Source organism: Mustela nigripes, chromosome 5 (assembly GCF_022355385.1).
Source record: "Mustela nigripes isolate SB6536 chromosome 5, MUSNIG.SB6536, whole genome shotgun sequence".
In the NCBI taxonomy this organism is placed as follows: Eukaryota; Metazoa; Chordata; class Mammalia; order Carnivora; family Mustelidae; genus Mustela; species Mustela nigripes.
In genome coordinates this window covers 33609424-33629249 of record NC_081561.1, presented here as the reverse complement: position 1 = coordinate 33629249, position 19826 = coordinate 33609424, and the positions used below count along the sequence as shown (strand labels likewise).

At 50.8% G+C, this 19826-nt stretch overlaps 1 protein-coding gene across 1 annotated transcript; it reads left to right on the top strand.

The window, feature by feature from the left end:
* Positions 1–5587: 5587 nt before the first annotated feature.
* Positions 5588–18240, top strand: BNIP5 (BCL2 interacting protein 5). Its single transcript, XM_059401536.1, has 11 exons — positions 5588–6227; positions 7341–7460; positions 9092–9156; positions 9393–9633; positions 10634–10765; positions 11578–11639; positions 11954–12191; positions 12957–13088; positions 14118–14182; positions 15532–15795; positions 17857–18240. Exons 1-11 carry the CDS (start codon positions 5588–5590, stop codon positions 17890–17892), a joined length of 1995 nt encoding a protein of 664 aa, XP_059257519.1. The 3' UTR covers positions 17893–18240.
* Positions 18241–19826: the final 1586 nt, after the last annotated feature.

Here is a 19826-nt window from a genome sequence, read left to right as displayed (position 1 = left end):
ACCCTCCAGCCTCCTGATTGGCTCTAGTCCAGGGGTCTATGAGCCCCTCCTGGTGTTTACAATCTTTGCCTCAGGCACAGGCGTCCATTCCAAGGATGTGTGACATGGGACTCCATGTGGGCAGCTCACAGCATGTGTGTCTATAGATCTGGTTAACTCCATGCATGTGGACCAGTAGGTCCCTGGGTGTGTGTTTGTATTTACGGAAGGCCCCTTGGTGTAGGAGAGAAAAGGAAGGATTTAGAAATCAAGGAGGTGGATTCAAGCCCCAATTCACTACGCTTCCTGGCTGCGGGCGCCCAGGCAAGTCTCTCGACTGTTCAGAGCCTCAGTTTCCCACCCCCAGCCTGTCAGGGTCGCTGGGCCATGGCTTTGCATCTGGACCAATTCAGAGGACCACCCAGAGCATTCTGGACATTCTGGGGGCAGCACACAGGTGACAGGTCGAATCTGCATGTATCTGTGTCTTGCTTCTTTGTTCTGCAAATGCTGAGAACTCTCTAGGCAGGGTGGTCCCCACTGGGAACAGGGCAGGCTGGGATCCTCTCTCTCAGCCTGGGGAGGGAGCCGGAGGTGTGGCGGCAAATAGACTCTGTTACTCCCTTGCATTTGGTTTAAGAAAAATAACACGGTTAGGAAGCCACGTAGGCTTATGTGTGTTAGAGTTTGTTTCTGTGACCCACGAGTGTGTGAGCCCATTTGGGCTGCTGTGGCCCCCAACCAGGGTGGCTTAAACAACAGATCTTTATTTCTCACCATTCTGGAGGCTGCAAGTTCAAGAACAGGGCACCAGCAGCTTTGGTGTCTCTTGGGGACCTCTACAGGTGCTCCCCTTCTCAGGGTGCCCTTACCTGGTGGAAGGGGCAAGGGAGCCCATCTCTTTTAAAAGTGTTCTGCTTTCATGACCTAATCACCTCCCAAAGACCCTGCCTCCTAATATCGAGGTGTGGGGGTGGGGGGACACACACAAACATCCAGCCTACGGCAATGAGTGTCTGCAGGTGTTGACCTTGGGCCCCCACATGGGCGCCACGGGCACTCCATCAGATTGTCCAGCCGTCTGTTCACATCAGTTGTGTGAAGCCCAGGGTGGAGAAGGGGAGCCACAGAACCTGTCTGTGAACCGGAGCCAGAGCAGTTACAGAGTAATGGGGCCAGAGGAGTGAAGGAGCGAATGGAGTAGAGATGAGGTCAGTGTTATCATTCAGACAATAAAACAAAGATGGCAGCACGCTTCGAAGAAGTTGGCAAACGTCCCGCTCCCCGGTCCCTCAAGGTCAGCTCTTCGGGCTTTCTCTGGTGGGCGGTGGTGGTTGTGAACACGTCACCCACCTGGATCGAAGCTTATCAGAAGACTTGAGCTTTGCGTCTCACCTGGGGGGTTTTGGAGCAGGCCGGGACTTTGTTCCAAAGTCCACTTTCTGCAAAGGTCATAAATGAGTTTACGAGAGCAGTTGGGGCCCCTCGCTAGTCAGGGGTGGCTGCTGTCTCAGGGTTCCTGGTCTGCACCTACTTCCAGGACAGGGTGGAATTCCCCGCACGGCCGAGAGTGGGTGGACCACCAACAGGGCAGGGGCATGGAACATGGAAAAGAAAGAGGAAGGAAAGAGAAAGTTTTGCTTTGCTGAATTCTAGATAGGCAGAAAATTATAATTAGAAATTCTAGAAAGATTTAATTTCAGCACACATAGAATTTGGGAGAAATTTGGGGTGTGTGGGGTGTGTGTGTAAACACAATCAGGGCTTAGAGACTTTAAGAGTCTGAAGACACATTGGCCAACGGGAGGCTCTTCCCGGTGTCTCCTGGGGGAGGGTGGGTGTGACCTCCTGGGCCAGCCGCACTCTCTCCACTCCCTGCTGGCATATGGAGAGAGGATCTTTGGAGCATCACAGAGAAGGAGCACTGGTCAGAGAGGTAGAGGGAGGCTGGGCTGAGCCAGGTCATGGCCGCCCAGGGAGGGCAGAGTTTCAAGGAAGTAGAGAGGCCATGTGAACGCAGTGTTGAATGCTGTAGACCCTTAAGGGAGGACGAGGTCCCTGGTTTGGAATGAGGAGAACTTGAGAGATCCTGGGTCTCTCCTCTCTGGGGAAACCCTCGGAAAGGCTTCTGCCAGTCAGCCTCTGGGGCTTCGGCAGCTGCTGCTCTCCCTGGCCTCCCTCAGGCCCAGGGCGTCGATGTTCTGGGAGGGGGCGGCCAAATCAAGGCAGTTTCCTTGAGAAAACATCGAGAAGGACACCACTGTCTGGTGGAATTATACCGATGCTCTGATGAGAAGTAGCAGCGTGTCCTTCAAAGACAGTAGGAGGACACTGCGACCATCAGCAATGGTGGGAACCGTTTCCATAGCAATGACAGCTTTTAAACCATTACTGCGGCTCTGTTCCCATTAGCTGGGAAGGATGCTCCGACCCTCCCTGCCATGCACCCCCACCCCCCCACCACTCCCAGCCCCTACCGCTGGAGCCAAGTTAGCACAGGAAGAAGAGGGGCTGAGCTGAACGAGGGTGTTCTGCTGTGTTTGGCTGGTTCGGTGGTTTTGTTATCAAACAGCCTCTCGGCCAACCCCATCCAACATGTCCTGACCGCAGGAATATACAGAAAAGGCAGAGAGAACCCTGACACCACTCAGTAAATATTTCTGGCCCAATTCACTTGGATCTTGAATTAAATAAACCTTCAACCTAAATTTATCTTCTCCTAAGACCGTGTGCTACTAAAGAGAGAGCAGCTCTCAGGGGAATAGACCATTACCGTCACTACCACTTACTGTGGTGCCCATCTGAAGAAGACCAGAACATTCTCTCCGAGGGCACAACCTGCCTCTCATTCCTTATATCCCCAGCACTGAGCCTGATCCCTGGTACTTGGCGGGTGCTTATTGAACATTGTTGAAAGACATAAATGAGAAGAAAGAAAATATTTTCTTCTATGATTTCTTCCACGTAGCCTATCCCACACCACTTTTCAAAAGCATGACCATAGACTTCCCAGGCTTTCGAGAGCATTCATTAATTCCATATAAGATGCAGGCACAGAGTGCTAAAGGTTTGGTGTAACTCAGATGTTCCTTTGAAGGAACATTAAACAACAAATAAAGCCTTCCAAATTTCCTGCTTCCTCCCCAGCCCGTTTTCTCATTTTCTCCAAGATTGTCCATGTGTGGACACCCAGCTGTGCTGCTGGTACCTGGGGCCTCTGGCCACCCTTCCCAGTCCCTTCTCCCCATACCCGTGCTCGAAAGAGGGACAACATCCTAAAATTTACGCTCACCTTCAAATCTCCTAGTATTTCTCCCATGCCTGTCCTTTCTCTCTCTCTCTCTGTATTTTCCTCATATTCACATGGATCCGCACACATCTGAAACTACAATTATAGATTATTATTTGCATCTCTTAGCTGGAATGTGAGAAAGCACATTTTAAAATAAAGAACTAGGGGCGCCTAGGTGGCTCAGTTATTAAACGTCCGCCTTTGGCTCAGGTTGTGATCCCAGAGTCCTGGGATCAAGCCCCTCCATTGGGCTCTCTGCTCAGTGGGGAGACTGCTTCTCCTTCTCCCTCTCCCTACTTCTCTTTCTCTCTCTGTCAAATAAATAAATAAGATCTTTTAAAAAACATAAAGTAATGAATTAGTTGGTTAATGCAGGAGATATGATGTAAATACATAATTCATGAATATATAATACACTAATACTTAGTAAATGCATAATAAGACTATAATTACAAAGTAGAATAGCCTGTCCATGGATTTGAATTCCATAGCAATCTCTGGGGACTCAGATTTGGGATTCAAGACCATATTTTATTTTTCTTTTAACTTGCACCAAAGGGTAAAGGGTTTCTGAACAACCTTGAAAGAATCGGGAACCACGGGAGTTTTGGATTAAAGACATGCAAAGTAGGTGCACTGCTCACAGCCTGCCCTGCTTAAAACACTGCCCAGGAGGAGATGATTCTTTCTGTCACCCTTTCCATGGCAGCTGCTTCCTTCTGGATGGACCAAGGAAGGGCTCCCACTGTTGTAAGATGAGACCAGTCCAGACATGTTGGCTTTACGTCAACTACACACCCAAAGACACCTTATGTATTATAGAGTTTACTAAACTTTGTTGTTGTTGTTGTTTTTAAGATTTTATTTATTTATTTATTAGAGAGAGAGAAAGCATGAGAGGAGAGAGGTCAGCGGGAGAAGCAGACTCCCTGCTGAGCAGAAAGCCCAATGTGGGACTCGATCCTGGGACTCCAGGATCATGACCTGAGCTGAAGGCAGTCGCTTAACCAACTGAGCCAACCAGGCGCCCCCTAAACTTTGTTTACTAAACTTTATTTAGTAAAGTTTACTAGACTTTGACTAGAGTTTACTAACCTTTGTTCACTAAAACTTTGTTTTGTACATTTATTCATTATTGAAGGAGGGCTTATGGAGGGCTAGGTGCTCAGGATACAAGACCTTGCAAAACAGAGGGAAGGAAGAGAGACTCAGAAGATAACAATGACACAGAGAGAGATGTGATATTGCATAACATGACGTAGTAATGGGGGAGAAGATGTGCTTATTGGGGGATGCACAGGGAGGGCCTCTCTGGGAAGGTGACATTTGAGCAAAGCCCTGAAGGAAGTGAGGGAATAGACCATAAGAATGTTCTAGAAAGAGGGAACAGCCTGTGTGAAGGCCCTGAGGCAGGGAGCAGGGCTGTGAGATGGAGTGAGTGCTGAGAGGTGTCGAGAAGGGCAATGGGACCAGGTTGTACAGGGCCTTGGTGGTTAGGGTAACGACTTTGACTTTGACTCTGAGTGAAAGAGGAGCTGTTGGAGGCAACACAGTGACATGTTCTGACTTAGGGTGTATCCCCATGGCTGCTGAGGGGAGAAACTGGGAGGAGGACAAGAGCAGAAGGGGGGCAGGCGGGGAAGGGACCCACTGGGAGGTATTGTGTAGCCCCAGTGAGCAGAGCTGGGGCCTAGACTGACCCAGGAGGGTCAGTGGAGGAGGTGGGGAGATGGGTTGGGGTCTGGATGACTTCACATTTTTGGCCTGGGTGATGGGAGGAGCACGGTTGCCATTTACTGAGCTGTCTTGTAAACAGTCTGGCAGCCAGTGCGACAGACCCTCAGGTCACCGGCATATTTCAGGTGGGGAAGCATGCTCGAGCTGCCTGAAGTCCCCAGGGGCAGGACTGGGCCCCTGGCTCCAGCTGTATTAGTTTCCTATTGCTGCTATAACAAAACACCACATACTCAGAAGTTTGGGAACAACATGAGTTAATCACCCTCCAGTTCTGCGGGGGTGAGAAGTCAGTCAGTCTCAACGGACGAAAATCCGGGTGTCAGCAAGGCCTTGTCCCGTCTGGCCATGCCCTGGGGTAGTTGCCAGTTGTGAGACACTTTACCCTCTGGAAAATGGGGACGAGGCTAGCCCAACGTCCCGGGACTGCTGAGGCATTGAATGGAGACGACAGCTCTGAGGGTTGGTTGTCGCTCACATGAATGGGCACAGTGGCTCAGAGCACAGGTCAGCCTGGCTGGCCGCGGTCGCATCTGTGGTAGGGCTCTTGTAAGGGAACTGTTTGCTTTGTTCGTAGTGCCCATGGAGAATCTGCGGGGACCCAAGAAGCCTCTGTCAGGGAGGAGAGCCAGGTCTCTGGACAGGTCACACGGCCCCAAGAGAGACTCAGAGTCATGGGACTGCCAGTGCCTGTCCCTGCCCATGCTCACCACCCCCTCCAGGCGGCTGCTCCACCGGACGGCCAGCGATGGCACCAGATGTCCCCGGAACCCAGCTCAGTCTGTGGAGGCTCAGGACACCATGGCCACAGCCCTCAGCCCAGAGGAGAACAAGGAGTTTCTCCCCAGTGACCAGAGGCCTCCTCAGGACACCAAGAATGACAAGGCCCAGAAGCGCGGCCAGCAGGGGTGGCTGAAGACCCTTAAAAACTTCATTATGAGGACAGGCCCGGAGGAGCCTAAAGAAAAGGGCAGCCACAAGGCAAAGGGGAAGGACAGCCTCTCCAAGCCTGCAGAAACCCCTGAGACACCGGGGGACACAGCTTCTAGGAAGAAAACCCACGACAAGAAGGCCAGCCGAAAGAAACACAGTCACAAGAAACATGTTGCTGAGGAAACCAAGGGGGCCCAAGATCAAGAGGCCGAAGGCCAAGAGACAGGGTTGCCCAAGGTGGCTGCTGCCCAGCACTCTGAGGAGGCTGACTTGGGCCCAGTACCTAAGGGTGAGCAGACCATGCCTGGTCACACCCCCCCCCCCCGCCTCACCCCCAAGGGCTAGGGTACTCTAAGCCGGGGGCCCCAAACCTCTCAACAGAGGGGCTTGGAAGGCAGGGCAACCATCAGGGACAGCTCCACTGGGAAATTCCTTTGAGGCAGAACAGCACCGTGGCTGAGAACCTGCCGTCAAACCTGGCTGCCACCAGTGCGCCCCGGGGCTGGCGACTTTCCTCTCTGAGCCTCATTTTTTTTTCCATCCATAAAATGGGGATAACAAACAGTTGCTACCTCCTGGGATAACCGTGGCCCGGAGCTGGCTCAGGGTGGGGTTGGGGTAGGGGGGCTGGTGGGGCAAGGCAGGGGATGGGAAGGCCGGACGGGAGGTGAGAAGGGAAGCCCAGCCCACGACTTGAATCCAGAGGTGAGAGGACTGTGGGTGGGGCCAGGGAGAGGGAAAGAGTGTGCAGGTTCTAGGATCGGCTGTATCAGGAATAAACTTGCTCTGTGACCTTGAGCAAGTCCTCTCCCTGACCTTTGGTTCTTCATTTGGAAAATAAGGAAGCTGGTCCCCAAGGTGCCTTTCTTTCCTGACTCTTACTTAGGTCCTGGAGTGGAAGGGCCTGCAGGCACCTGGAGGGAAACAGAGCTTTGCCCTGTAGCACTCAAAATTCACCATGGGTGGTGGTGGTTGTTTTGGGGTTTAAGATTTTATTTATTTATTTATTTAGAGAGGGTACACACGAGCTGGGGAAGGGGCAGAGGAAGAGGGAGAGAGAGAATCTCAAGCAGACTTCCCGCTGAGCATGGAGCCCGACAGGGGCTTGTGATCCCTGAACCCTGAGATCATGACCTGAGCCGAACATTCAACCAACTGAGCCACCCAGGCGCCCCCCAAACTGACCACGTTTTTAATGAGAATAAGAATGCCTGATTGAAGCAGCCTGTTTTCAAATGGAAACCTTGGCAGGTTTCTGGTTTTTTGGTTAAGCCTAGAGCTACAGTTCCTGTTCTGCTGTGAGCTCTGTGCCATTTCAATGTGTTTATGAACAAAGTCAGAAGAATGTCATGGACACGCCTTCACACCCCCACACATACACTGACTTTCCGCTTTCTTCCAGGTGGGGAAGGTTCTGATCTCCACCAGTCCTTGTCCACTGAGGACAGAGGTCCTGGAGTGTCGGAGAGCTCTTCTCAAGCCACAGGTCACTGGCGGGAAGAGGAGCTCAAAAACCTTGACAGTGAGTCAGAATCTACTTAGTGTCCTCTTTCCCTGCAGCTGGGGTGGCCCGTACCAACTGAAATGGATTGTTCTGGATGACTGCTTAGACCTTGGATGGTCCCTTTCAAAAATGCCTGTGCTGATCTTGCTCCTTCTGGTGCTTCCGTCCTTCTGGTGCTTCCGGTCACATTTACTTATTTTAGAGTTTCACAGAAGGGAGTCTCAGGAATTAGAACAGCCACTGGCAAATGTTCCTGCCTTATGTGTTAATGAGCATAGGCCTTTTTTTTTTTTTTTTTTTTTTTTTAGTCTTTTTAAATTTATAGAAGGAAGATGGAAGAGGGAATATAGATTTTTTTTTTTTTTGGTATATAGAATTTATATATACATTTACATATATGGAAAAGTGGAAGAGTTCTGTGCACACTCATATACTCCCAGTTGTTGACGGAGGCCAATATTTGCTTCGTGTGTGTGTGTGTGTGCAATTTTGTTGCTGAGCCATTTTCAGTAAAATGGTCCTTCATCCTTAAATACTTAAGCACCCATCTCCAAGAAATGAGTATAGTCTCACGCACAACCACAACACTGTTGTTGCCCCTACTAAAATCGATAGCGATGCTCTATTAATCTAAGCCCCTATAAGGAATGGGCATATTTTAAAAGAAAATAAAACATCTATGCATCTGTCAAGGAATAACTAAAAGACATTTAGTTGGCTGGTCTACAGGCTGTGTGTTTTACATGCTAATTGTTTTTTTTACACTAGAGGAAATCAGCTGGTAGACTGAGTCAAGGAACAAAAGCCCAACAAGATTTATAAATGAGACAGAAGCGAGGAAGGGAAATGGGAGGGTGACAAAATCTGTAGACAGCCCGGGACTGGGGAGTCTTGTTTGCACCTTCTTTCGCATAAAGCAGTCAGCTGGCAGCTAGCAGAGACTACTCCCGGGCATATTGTCTCTGGATCGGTGACAGGGGTATCAAAAAAAACCATTTCTGTTGTTTGTGGTTTCTCTGTAAAGACTTAGTGGAGGCATCCATGGGGCAGGCCGTCTGTGTCATGCCTGCTGGGGTCCCTCTGTCCTCCGCCTTAGTTAGGCTGGGTCACCACCATTTCCCCCACTGGAATTTGGCAGGTGGGAAGATCGTATGAGGCTCCCACAGTATTTCCAAGCACCGTTCTTTGATGGCCTGATAGCCATCTGAGGGAAGCAGAACCGAGATGATGATTCACACTTCACAGGGAAAGAGATGAAGGTCCAGAGAGGTTAAGAGATTTACTCAAGGTCACACAGCTTGCCAAACCCAAAGCAGATATTCACAAATCTGTAAAGGTCAAAGGTAGCAGTGGGATACAGGTTCAACTCTTGAAGGACTGACCTGAGATGGCCTGCATAAGAACTCGTGCTTTGGCCAGCTCCCCTTTCCCTGTGGATCTCCCAATTCTCTCTCGGAAACACTAGCTCCTGGGACATGGTGCTTTTTCTCACGTCCGTGGCCCGAGGAACTGTTTTAAGAGTGCCCTCAATACAGAAGAACTAAGTTGATCTCAGAAGTCCAAGACTGCCGTTAGAAAGCGTTCTCTGCACACAGAGAAATGTGGTGCATTTCGCTAATTCTAACTGGGCGCATTTCATTTTCTTCCAGAGGAGACTATCATCAGGATGATAGTGGAATTTCTCCAAGGAGTGGGAGACCAGTGGGAGAAGGAGGTGAGGAGCAAATGGTCTGCCACTTCCTCATCCTCACTGTCCACCCCCCCACTTGCCCTTCTATGCTTAAGCCCCATCTGCCCTTCTAGGCCTCAGTGCTCCCCTGCTCTGGGTTCTGTCACCTCCCTCACCTGGGGCCATCTTGAAGCACTTGGTTGTTCTTCAGTTGGTTCTTGGGGAGTTTTTCCCTCTCCTCAAGGTCAGTCCTGACTCAATTTCTCTCATCTCTCCCACAGCGGCTTCAAGCTCCTCGGCCAGAGGTGGTTCCACAGAACCCAGCACCAGCCGTCAGGAAGAAATCCCAAGAGAAGAAGTCGAGTCTCAAGAGAGCCTTTTCTCACAAGAAACATGGCTCTGAGGAGCCTAAGAGAGCGGGGTCTGCAGATGTTTCCAGCCCGGAGTCCCGGCCGCTCAGGAGGCCCAACTTTCTGCCCCTGTGTGTGGGGGGCCACCAGCCCTCCACCTCCAGCAGCCCTGGTAAGTAGGCTCTGAGTTACTAGCAACAAAGCAGCTGCCTCCAGCTCTGGAACCTTCTCCCGGGTTCATATTGGACATTGTAAGGGCTGCCGTCCCAGTTCTGACTTTTGCTCTGGCCCAAGCAGTGTGGGGAGGAGGTAGGGATGATATCAGGTGACCTCCACACATGAAACCTCACTGTCTAGGCAGGCAATCCAGCTAAGCCCCAGAGAAGACTGTGTTGAGGAATTCCTCAGCCATCCCCATCGCTTCACAGCTCCAGCCTCTTGACCCCGGCAGGGGGGTCGCACTTGTAGGAAGGAACTGCAGCCTGGGACGCAGGACACCTGGACTCTGAGACAGGACTTTCTACATCATTCCCCATCTCTGTGCCTGCCTCAGTCTCCTCATCTGTAAAATAAGACCCTTCCGTACTGTGTATCTATACTCAATCAGTTTTCATAGCCATATTGTTATCCCCATTTTACAGATGAGGGAACTGAGGCTTGGGGAGGTCAAACAACGCATTCAAGTTCACATGGCCCACCAGTGATGGGACCAGGACTAGACCTTGCCACCTGGGTTGCAGGGAGGAATGGCCTAGACTTGCCATTTGTCCTGGGCAGGGAAATTTACATTTTAAAAAGGAGGGACAATGTTTTGGACCAAATAGAGAACCCCAGTGGTGGAATTCTGGCCCTGCTTTGTTAATTCATGCCAAGGAATCAGGCCTTTACTCTCCACACCACCGAGATGCTGGAGGAGGAATGAGGTTACTGGAGGAGGAAGGACAGGAGGGCAAAGCCCGGGAAAGCCAGTTTAAGAAGTGCAAGGGGATAAGGGAGCAAGGTCTGGACCAGTACCTCAGAGCCTTGACCCTGACCCCCTGCTCATCTCGCCCCAGAACGGCCTTTTTACACTCTAGCCATGGAGTGGACTTTAGAACCTCTGCTAACTTCTCTGTGTTAGTTAACCCCCTCACACAGATGAAACACACCCACCATTTCTTCTCGCTTCTCAGATTCAGAGGAACCCCACATCCAAGAGGCCCTGTCCGCAGACAGCGGGGCTCCAAGACCCTTCGAGCTTGCCACCCAGGCAGGAAGCCAGGGACCCGAAGAGGCCTTGCAGACCAACAGAGCCTTGGAATTCAGTTAGTACCCCCTCCTTTTCTCAAAGACCCCTTGGAAATTGTGTGGCCTGACCCCTTCCCACCCAGAAAAGAAACTGGCCCAGAAAGAGGCAGTGACCTGGCCTTGACTTCCACAGAGCACAGCAGGCAGGGTCCAGAGCCTTGGGGCAGTGAATAAGCTATTCAGAGCTATTAAATGTTAGCTGCCCTTTATTGTTATTATAGTGGTGGTTCTGGAGCCCAGCTTGAGAGCGGGGGGCCTCAGGAGAAGTCCAGAGGAGAGGAGGGAGGGGAGGGGCCCTAGGGGCGAGGTTCAACACACCGGTGGTGCTGTCGCTCTTACTCCCTTACCATTGGCAGAACTTTCAGTTCTGTGTGTCTGGAGAACCTTTGAAGTATCCACTTCCTCCACATCCCCGGTCCTGCCTTGTCTGCTTCCCACAGAAACTGTGCTTTGAAGGGGAATTGAGAAGGGAAGAGGAGGAAGGTGCTGGGCCAGGGGACCTGTGGGGACCAAGCCTTTCCAGATGGCCTTGAGACACCTTCTCCTGGAGGCAGGGGCCTACGTTATCTTCCTCACTCTTAACGGGTGCATTGCAAGTGCTGCCTGGCCAACGAAGAAGTGAATAGATTCCTAGGGAACCAGCTCAGGCCACTTCTGAGGAATTCTGCCTCGTCCCCATGGCCAGGCCTGGGACAACCAACAAGGGCATGCTAGTTAGCAACCTGTCAGATTCACCCAGGGAGCCACTGGGGTCTTAGGAAGTGAGGGCTGACCATAGAAAAGCTATTCTCCACACTCAAATATAAGCAAGCGTTTTGTTCCCTTTTAGAAGAATTCATCCAGAAGATCACGGCCCTACTCCAGGATGCAGAGGAGCAGTGGGGAGAGAAGGTGAGGCAGACATTCCCCCACACAGATCCTGACCCTGACTGTGGACACCCCCACTCCTGCTTGGCCTAAGAACTTCCCTGCCCCTCCCCCAGTGTTCCATCTTTCCAGAACCGGGCTCTGTTCCCTCCTTCCCGAAGCCTCTACCAGCCAGCCCGGTGGCTGCAGGCCACCCTTGTTCTGGACAGGCCTTGCCCTCTGGTCCACAGCGGGGTCTCCATTTGTTTCAGGGGTGCTGGTCTCTTTCCCCAGCTCACTCGCAATCTCCTCACAATCTGGGGGTCCTGACTCGTATTCTCTCATCTCCCCCACAACAGCTTCAAGTCCAGGAACCAGAGGTGGCCGTGGAAAGCCTGTCCCCACCCTGCAGAAGGAAATCCCCTGAGAAAAAGTCCAGTTTTAAGAAAGCTTTTTCTCATAAGAAACACGGCTCCAAGGAACCGAAGAGAGCGGGGACTGCAGGCGTCGCCAACCCAGAGTCCCGACCACACAGGAGGCCCAACTTTCTGCCCCAGTGTGTGGGGGGCCATCAGCCCTCCACCTCCAGCAGCCTCGGTGAGCAGGCCCAGCATTGCCATGGTCACAGAGGCTCCCTCGGGCCCTAGGCCTCCCCCTGCGTGGGCCTCAGCCCCAGGCCTGACCTTGGCTCTCTGCTCTGAGAGGGTTGGGAGGGCTGTGGAGGGGGGTGGGTGCCAGGCGCCCACTGGGCCCCCCAGCCACAACGCAAGCCCTCCCTTCCCCATACATAAACACATAAACACACAAAAATAGAAAAGTTCAGAGACTCAGGTTGGGTGAAGTAGGATGTGGCCTGGGCCTCTGCCTTTTCACAACTCCACAGGCCAAGGTACACCGCGCTTCCCTTGACCTCAAAGGAGGGCCTCCTACATGCCCCTCTCACGTGTGTCATCTCATTTAACCACCTTGCAACCCGTGAAGTCAGTCTTGTTATTCCCATTTGGCAGGTGGAGAAAATGAGGCTCACATAGGCAAAGTGACTCAGTCAGGCCTCATGGAGTGAAGGGGAAGCGGGCTGATCGGGTGGGATCCGTTGGCAGGCCTGCCATTTTCTCCCAGACTATGTGGAGGCAGACAGGGCTGCCGGCAGAAAGGAAGAAGGAGATTTCTGGAGGGGGTGAAGAAGGCACTTTGAGCTGGGCCCTGCACAGCTGAGGGCTCGCTGAGGAGCCTGGGAAACCAGGACCCCTCTGGTGCCAGTGCCTTTGGACAGCTCCTTGTCGGGAACTGGACCCCTGTGATGTGCTTGTGGATTTGAGATTTTTGCCAAACACACTCACACCATCTCCTTTCTGCCCTCAGATCTGGATGATGTCGAGGTCCAGGAGTCCTCGCCTGCAGAAGGGACCCCTGTTGGATCCTCAGAAGTGTTCTCCCCGATCAGAGGCCACAAGCCGGAGGAGGAACCGCAGCCGGACGAAGTGTTCGAATCTAGTTAGTATCACCTTGCCCTCTCCTGCGGCAGCTGCCCCAGGGCTTCTGCTTATGTGGGTCTCATAGGGGAATCCGAGTGGGCTCTGGGAAGGTGCTGACAAACACCCCAGGAGACTCCAGCAGCACCGGGAAGAGGCAGGGCTGGCCTTTCTGCTGGGGCTCCTGGGGCAAAGTTGCAGGTGGAAGGTTCTCATCAGCTACAGAACACCTGTCTGTTCCGCGGGGTATCACTTCACCCCATGCCACCCCCCTGGTTTGCTTGAATCTTTCATATAAAATTCCCAGCTGGCTCTGGGTCTCATAACCAGTGATGTTCTGGCAAAGGGACTGGAGGTAGGCCTGGTGGGGAACCCAGATACGCAGGATTTGCAGATTTCTATGGTATAAGTGTTCCCACCATGGCTGATTTCAAGCCGCCACTAGTTTATACCAAAAGGACCAAATATCCAGAATATGTGCAATTAGGTCTTGCAGCCCAGCCTGGTGGATACATTTTTTTTTTTTTTTAGATATTTTATTTACTTATTTGACAAAGAGAGACATAGCAAGAGAGGGAACACAACAGGGGGAGTGGGAGAGGGAGAAGCAGGGCTCAATCCCAGGACCCTGGGATCATGACCTGAGCCGAAGGCAGAAGCTTAACTACTGAGCCACCCACACGCCCCTCATGGACGCATTCTTGTTGCATCTGTGGCCGTGGCCTTTCCCCCTCCCTGCTTTCTGATTAGCTGCTCCTGGTCCCAACTCCCATGCTTGACCACACTACTCAGTAGCCTGGACAGGGGACATTGGGAGGTCTCAGTTTCCCCATCTGTCAAATGGAAGTGAGGTGAGCCTTGACTGGCCAACATCCTTTCAGTTTCTATAAAGCAAACTCAAGTAAAGCTTTCATGCCCCAGCCCTAATTTCGGGGAAGATTTTTCCTTGCCCTTCAGAAGTGCTTTAGAGACAACAATATCATCTGTAATGGGAGGGCGAGTTGTTGCAGAGCTCATTAACAGCTCTGCAATCTTTCTTTATTTTCCTTAGAGGAGCTGATCATTCAGAGGCTGGTGGACCTTCTCCAAGAAGTGGATGAACAGTTGGGGGAGCAGGTAAGGGCTGTTCAGTACCTCCAAGGCTGGCCCTGGGGGGCCTCATCATCCCACAGCTGAGACCTGAGTTCAATCCCCATATCTCTGCATCCAAGTGACCTTGGGCATGTCCCTTAACCTCTCTGAGCCTCTGTTTTCTCTTTTGCAAAATGGGGGTTATATATCAACTTGACAAGGCTTAGTATATATATAGAAAATGCCAGTCACATAGCAGATGAGATAAATGTTAGCTGAAAATAATATAACATCCATGGGGCTCACCCTGCCGGCCAGGACTTCCCCAAATCCAAATCCCCCTCGAGGTTTCACTTGTGTCCGACCTCCCCGGAAGCCTCCTTCCCTAAGTCCGGCCCGCCAGTCCCACTGATCGTGTCCTCTGTGAGCTTCCTTTTCACTCTGCCTCAGCCCACATTTCAGCATCAATGTGGTCTGCAATTCTCTCAAGCTTTTAGCTTTTTCCCTCCTGCTGGAGAGCCTGTAATAGAAAGTTCCCTCTTTGAAAGCCTCACAGTCTGCTTGGAGAGACAGACCCAGACCACATACGCTGTATCAGATATGCGCACGAGTCATGGATGGGTCATGAGCAGGGCGGGCTCTGGGAGTGTCTCACTTTACCACCACGGTGCACACTGGCCCAGCCCCCCACTGCCAGCACCCTGTCCTTTTGCCTGAGGACTGGCTTCTGGAACAATTTTGCCACCCACATGGCAGGCCAGAATGATCACCACCCCCCTTATGGGGATAACTCTGAGGAGTATGTTCTACCCCCACTCCTGGAGTGGCCAGTGAGGACCAGTCTCAGTAGCTGGAGTGTGTGGACTGTCTTCCCAGCCTTTCCCAGATCTCCATCACCCCATCAGTGTTTCCCTGCATCACTTACAACATAAACTACCGGCCCCTGAGCCCTTGGAACGCAACCCAGGACACTTAGATATTAAGAGGGGACAACTAAGAATGGGAACTGAAATTCACCCAACATCTTCTCCGCATGGAACATTCTACATGAACAACCTCACTGAATCCCCTCCCCCAACAATACCGTGCAGGCACCAGACATCATTACTGCCATGCCCTGACTAAACTGAGGCTCAGGGAAATCCCACAGCTAGTAAATGCTATTTTGCTATTTAGCATCCGTTATACAGAGACCTGTTTCTTTTCTTTCTTTTTTTTCTTTTTTCCCCACATTGTTCTGCTGCTTGGAGTTGAACCTCGCAGAGCAGAGTCTGAGAGGCTCCCGTGGGATGGGGAGGAGCCCAGCCTGGGTGCATGGAGCTGGGCAGAGGGCAGCTGGCGGGAGGGAGCTCTCTGCCACCATCCCTGATGGCCTCCCTCGTCTCTGCTTCCAGATCCGACGACACCCCAGCTTTAAGAGGTTTTTACACAAGCTCTCAGACTCCTCCCTCAGGAAGCTGGCAGCCACCCTGCAGAGACAGAAGGCCCACCCTGCAGAGCCAGAAGGTCACCTCACCGAGAGAACTTACCACTTTGCCTTCGGCTCGTCTAACAGATTTGCCGGCAACGAAAGCCATGCGGTCCTGAGGCTCATGGGCCTGTGCTATGGTCGCAGCCAACACAGCTACGCTCACTTCCCATGCCGGGTGGCCCAGCAGGTGAGAACCAGTGGCAACAGGCTCCAGATCCCAACAGGACCAAGATCCCTTGCTGGACTCTCCCTTCCCCACGCTGAGTTCTTGACCTTCGGGGTGGGGCTCACTCAAATGCCACCTCCTTACAGAGGCCCGGTGAGATGCTTCAACACCCACAGGGACCATTTTTTTCCCAAAACCCTCACTGGCCTTAATGGATCCTCAGTACCTTCTTTATTTGGCTCTGATCCCTAATCATCTGTGCATTTTCATCCTTTTTGATTTTGGTATGGAGCCCTGGACCGGTGTTACTCTCACTTGCCGTCTCGTTGTTTCATGGGTTGCGCTGTTTGGCTTCCCAAAGTCAAGACCGTCACAAAATTTAAACCTCAAAGCAAAGGAAGATTCTGTATCAAGCGATGGGTGAGGTAGATGGGAAAGGTCCATGGGCTGTTGGTTCTGGAAGGCTTCCAAGGAGCGGCGGACCTTCACTGACCTTGTCTTGGTTGATTGATTAAGAATAGCTTGGATCTCACTCTTCTGATCAATTTCATGCATTTCCTAATAAGCCCCTGTGCTCCTAAGGCTCTGAGATGGTCCCTTTGGAAATAATACTTCTCACTGATTTTTTTTTTAAAGTCTGAGTTTTCATGTTGTCTGTGGATTCTGATAAGCAGTGTTCCCCATCTTAAGATAACCTGCCTACAGACAATTTGACCCAGATCTTTAGTGCAGAGGCTAACGAATGAAGGTGTGATATTGAAAGAAGGAAGCGGTCTTGGGGCACCTGGGTGGCTTAGTCAGTTAAGCATCTGCCTTCTGCTCACATCATGATCTAAGGGTCCTGGGATGGAGCCCTGCATTAGGCTCCCTGCTCAGTGAGGAATCTGCCCATCCTTGTGCCGCCGCCCCCTGCTCATGTTCTCTCTCTCTCCCCTTCTCTCTCTCTCTCAAATAAATAAATTTTTAAAATCTTAAAACAAAAAAATAAAGGGAGGAAGCATTCTGTTTATTGGCATTGGACAAACAGAACTTCTATATCCAGGGACGCCTGGGTGGCTCAGTCAGTTAAGTGGCTGCCTTCAGCTCAGGTCATAGTCCCAGGGTCCTGGGATCGAGTCCTGCATCGGGCTCCCTGCTCATTGAGGAACCTGCTTCTTCCTCTGCCTGCCGCTCCCCCTGCTTGTACTCTCAATTGCTCTCTCTCTTGCAAATAAGTAAATAAAAATCTTTAAAAAAAAAAAAAAGAACTTCTATATCCAAATGATCCCTAGACTTTTATTACAATGATGTCACCATCACGCAAACACTCTGCTTCTCCTGGAATTACCTTTCAAAGTCACGTGATGCATCTCTCAAGGACGCTGATCTGATTTCATAATACTAGTATCCTGTCATTCAAATGGTCTGCTCTATGTTCGCTTATTTTCCTGGTGGAAACTCCTTATGACCTTCAACTTCTCTTTCCTCAGCCTCATTATCTTTGCCCAGATATGGGGATATTATGGATAATCTGCCCTCTAGGATGGGTTAGGTTATTGCTTATAGAGTGATCTGAGTTCTTTGTGAAAGATATTATAGAAACAACAGCTCTGACATCCGCAGTAGCCCCAGCTCCATCTTCTGGTTTTACTGATCATTCATTCACTCACTCATTCATTCACTCACTCATTCATTCGACCAATAGGTACGGAGAACCTCCACTGGGCCCTGCTGTGCAAGGTGCTGTGAGGGCCTGAGGAAGGTTCTGCTATAGGAAAAAACAGAATGTTTCCTGATGATGAAATTAAGTGCCTATAAAATGCCAAATTAGTGGTAACTGAGGCCAATGAAGCCATTGGTTCTGGAAGCCTTCCAGGGGGTGGCAGGCATGGATTTTGATGTTGAAGGATGGAGAGGTTGTGGATAGGGAGAAAGGACCAGGAGAGCACTGCCGATAGGAGGTACTGAGTGAGTCCAGACCCAGAGGGGACAACTAGTGTGCTGTGTTGGCTATGCTAATAATTAGAAATCTATTGCTATCAGAGTGGTACCCACAAGTAATTGGGGCTATAGCTAAAACCTATGTTCTTTTTCTCCTTTCAGAACATCGCAAGTCATGAAACCCAAAGTCCAGATTAAAAGCTGTGCTTTAAACTCAAGTTCCCTTGACCTATTCAAATAATTGGCAGCTTGGGGCCTCCTCAGGACCTTCACAGATATGAATGACGACAAGAAGGGATGGCCGTCTGCGCCCAGGTGCCATCTTGGGCTTCCTGAGACTGAGACATACGAAGCCCTCTCCCACTTAGCTGGACGAGGAAGCCATGCTGGGGAAAGGAGAGCACGTGCTGGGAGTTAGGATACCAGAGCACCACCTGCTGACCTGCTCCAAACTTGCTGCAAGACCCAGACTTGTTTGTCTTCCTCTCCAGACCTTGGATTCTGGCCACGACTACGTATGCAGCCCATGGGATCCCTCTGACTCCACTGTGCTCAAGTGTCTCTAAACGGTGGTGCGGGGGGTGGCGGGGGGAGGGTCAGTGCTTTCACTCAGTGGCTAACTACGCGCCAGTGAGCTGGAGGCAGTCCTTAAGTCCTCACTGAAGGAATGAATGACGAGACGAACGAGTGTCAGAGCTCCTGAGATCCAGGCGACTCTGCCAGGCATTCCTTGGGAGGCCTGGGTCCTCCACTGGAATTGTGCAACCCGTAGTTCTCTCTCTAGATTGGGAGGTAGGGAGGAAATGGGGAGCTACCTTGATAGGCCCTAGTCCTGAACATTGGACCAGGAGTCAAAGCCTTCATATAAGAGTACCAACTTTCCTACACTTATTTTTTACTATATTTTCCTCATTGGTAGGGTCTAAAACTATGTCTACTATCCTGTGGAAAGCTGGCCAGCATTTTCTAGATGTCAATTTCCAATGAGTCTTATTAGTTGTTTTTTTTTTAAGTTTTTATTTATTTATTTGTCAGAGAAAGAGGGCACAAGGAAGGGGAGCTGTAGGCAAATGGAGAAGCAGGCTTCCAACTGATCAGGATGCCTAATGTAGGGTTTGATCCCAGGACCCTAGGATTATGAGCTGAGTCAAAGGCAGATGCTTAACCAACTGAGCCACCCAGGCATCCCAAGTCATAGTTTTTTTAAATACATTTTTGTCTAACTTCTCACCAGAATAGCCACATTCATTTAACCAGATGTGCATTCATGTGCAACAAGTAATTTATTCCGTTGACCAACAGTGCTTAATGCCTGTATGGATTTACTGACACCTCTCAGGAGGTCTGCAGGCCTCAGAGAGAAGACCTATGGACTGGGGATCTCTAGTCTCTCAGAATCCTTCCAATCCTGTGTCCTATAATCCCATGTCCAGAGAAGGGATGCTGATGCCTTGTACCTCTCCCATCTCGTGGGGTTTTGCCCAGAGTCAGTGAGAAAACAATGTGAAGATTTCTGAAAATTACACAGTGCCTTGTCCATGTATGTTGTCATTCTGACTATAGCTAAAATCTGGTTAGTTTTCAGGACATGGGGAAAGGCTTTAAGCTGGATTGCCATGAATGGTTGCATGGGTGTGCACTGCCCGAGAACACCCTACCCCAAGCCGTGCTATTCACTTCCTAGACATTGCAGACTTGTGGATTTATGATAGCAGTTTTCTACCTGATGACAGTAAAGTATCTTGAGAAAGGAGCTTCTTTTTATTTTTGTACAAAGGCAACGTGTGGGCTATTAGAAGCTCTGCCTTCTACAGAGCTGAACAGTTTGAAAAGTTTGGCTCAGATGGGCAATTTGCCAGATGTCCATTATCTACATGCCTGCCCAACAGGGTTATAAACATAGCCATTGGACATTGCCTGGAACACATGGCCATAGGGGAGAGAGTATTAAAATCTAGACTCTCTCTTATTACCCTGATTGGACACTGTATTGCTGTGTTGAATGTGGTGATCACTGTGGGGTAGGACTGGAGAGGGGGGTGAAACCAAGGGCAGAGAGAGGGGCTTTGGACACTTATATGGGATGGCCTCAAACCTGATGCAAAGTTTTAGGAAGTTCAACAAAGCATATT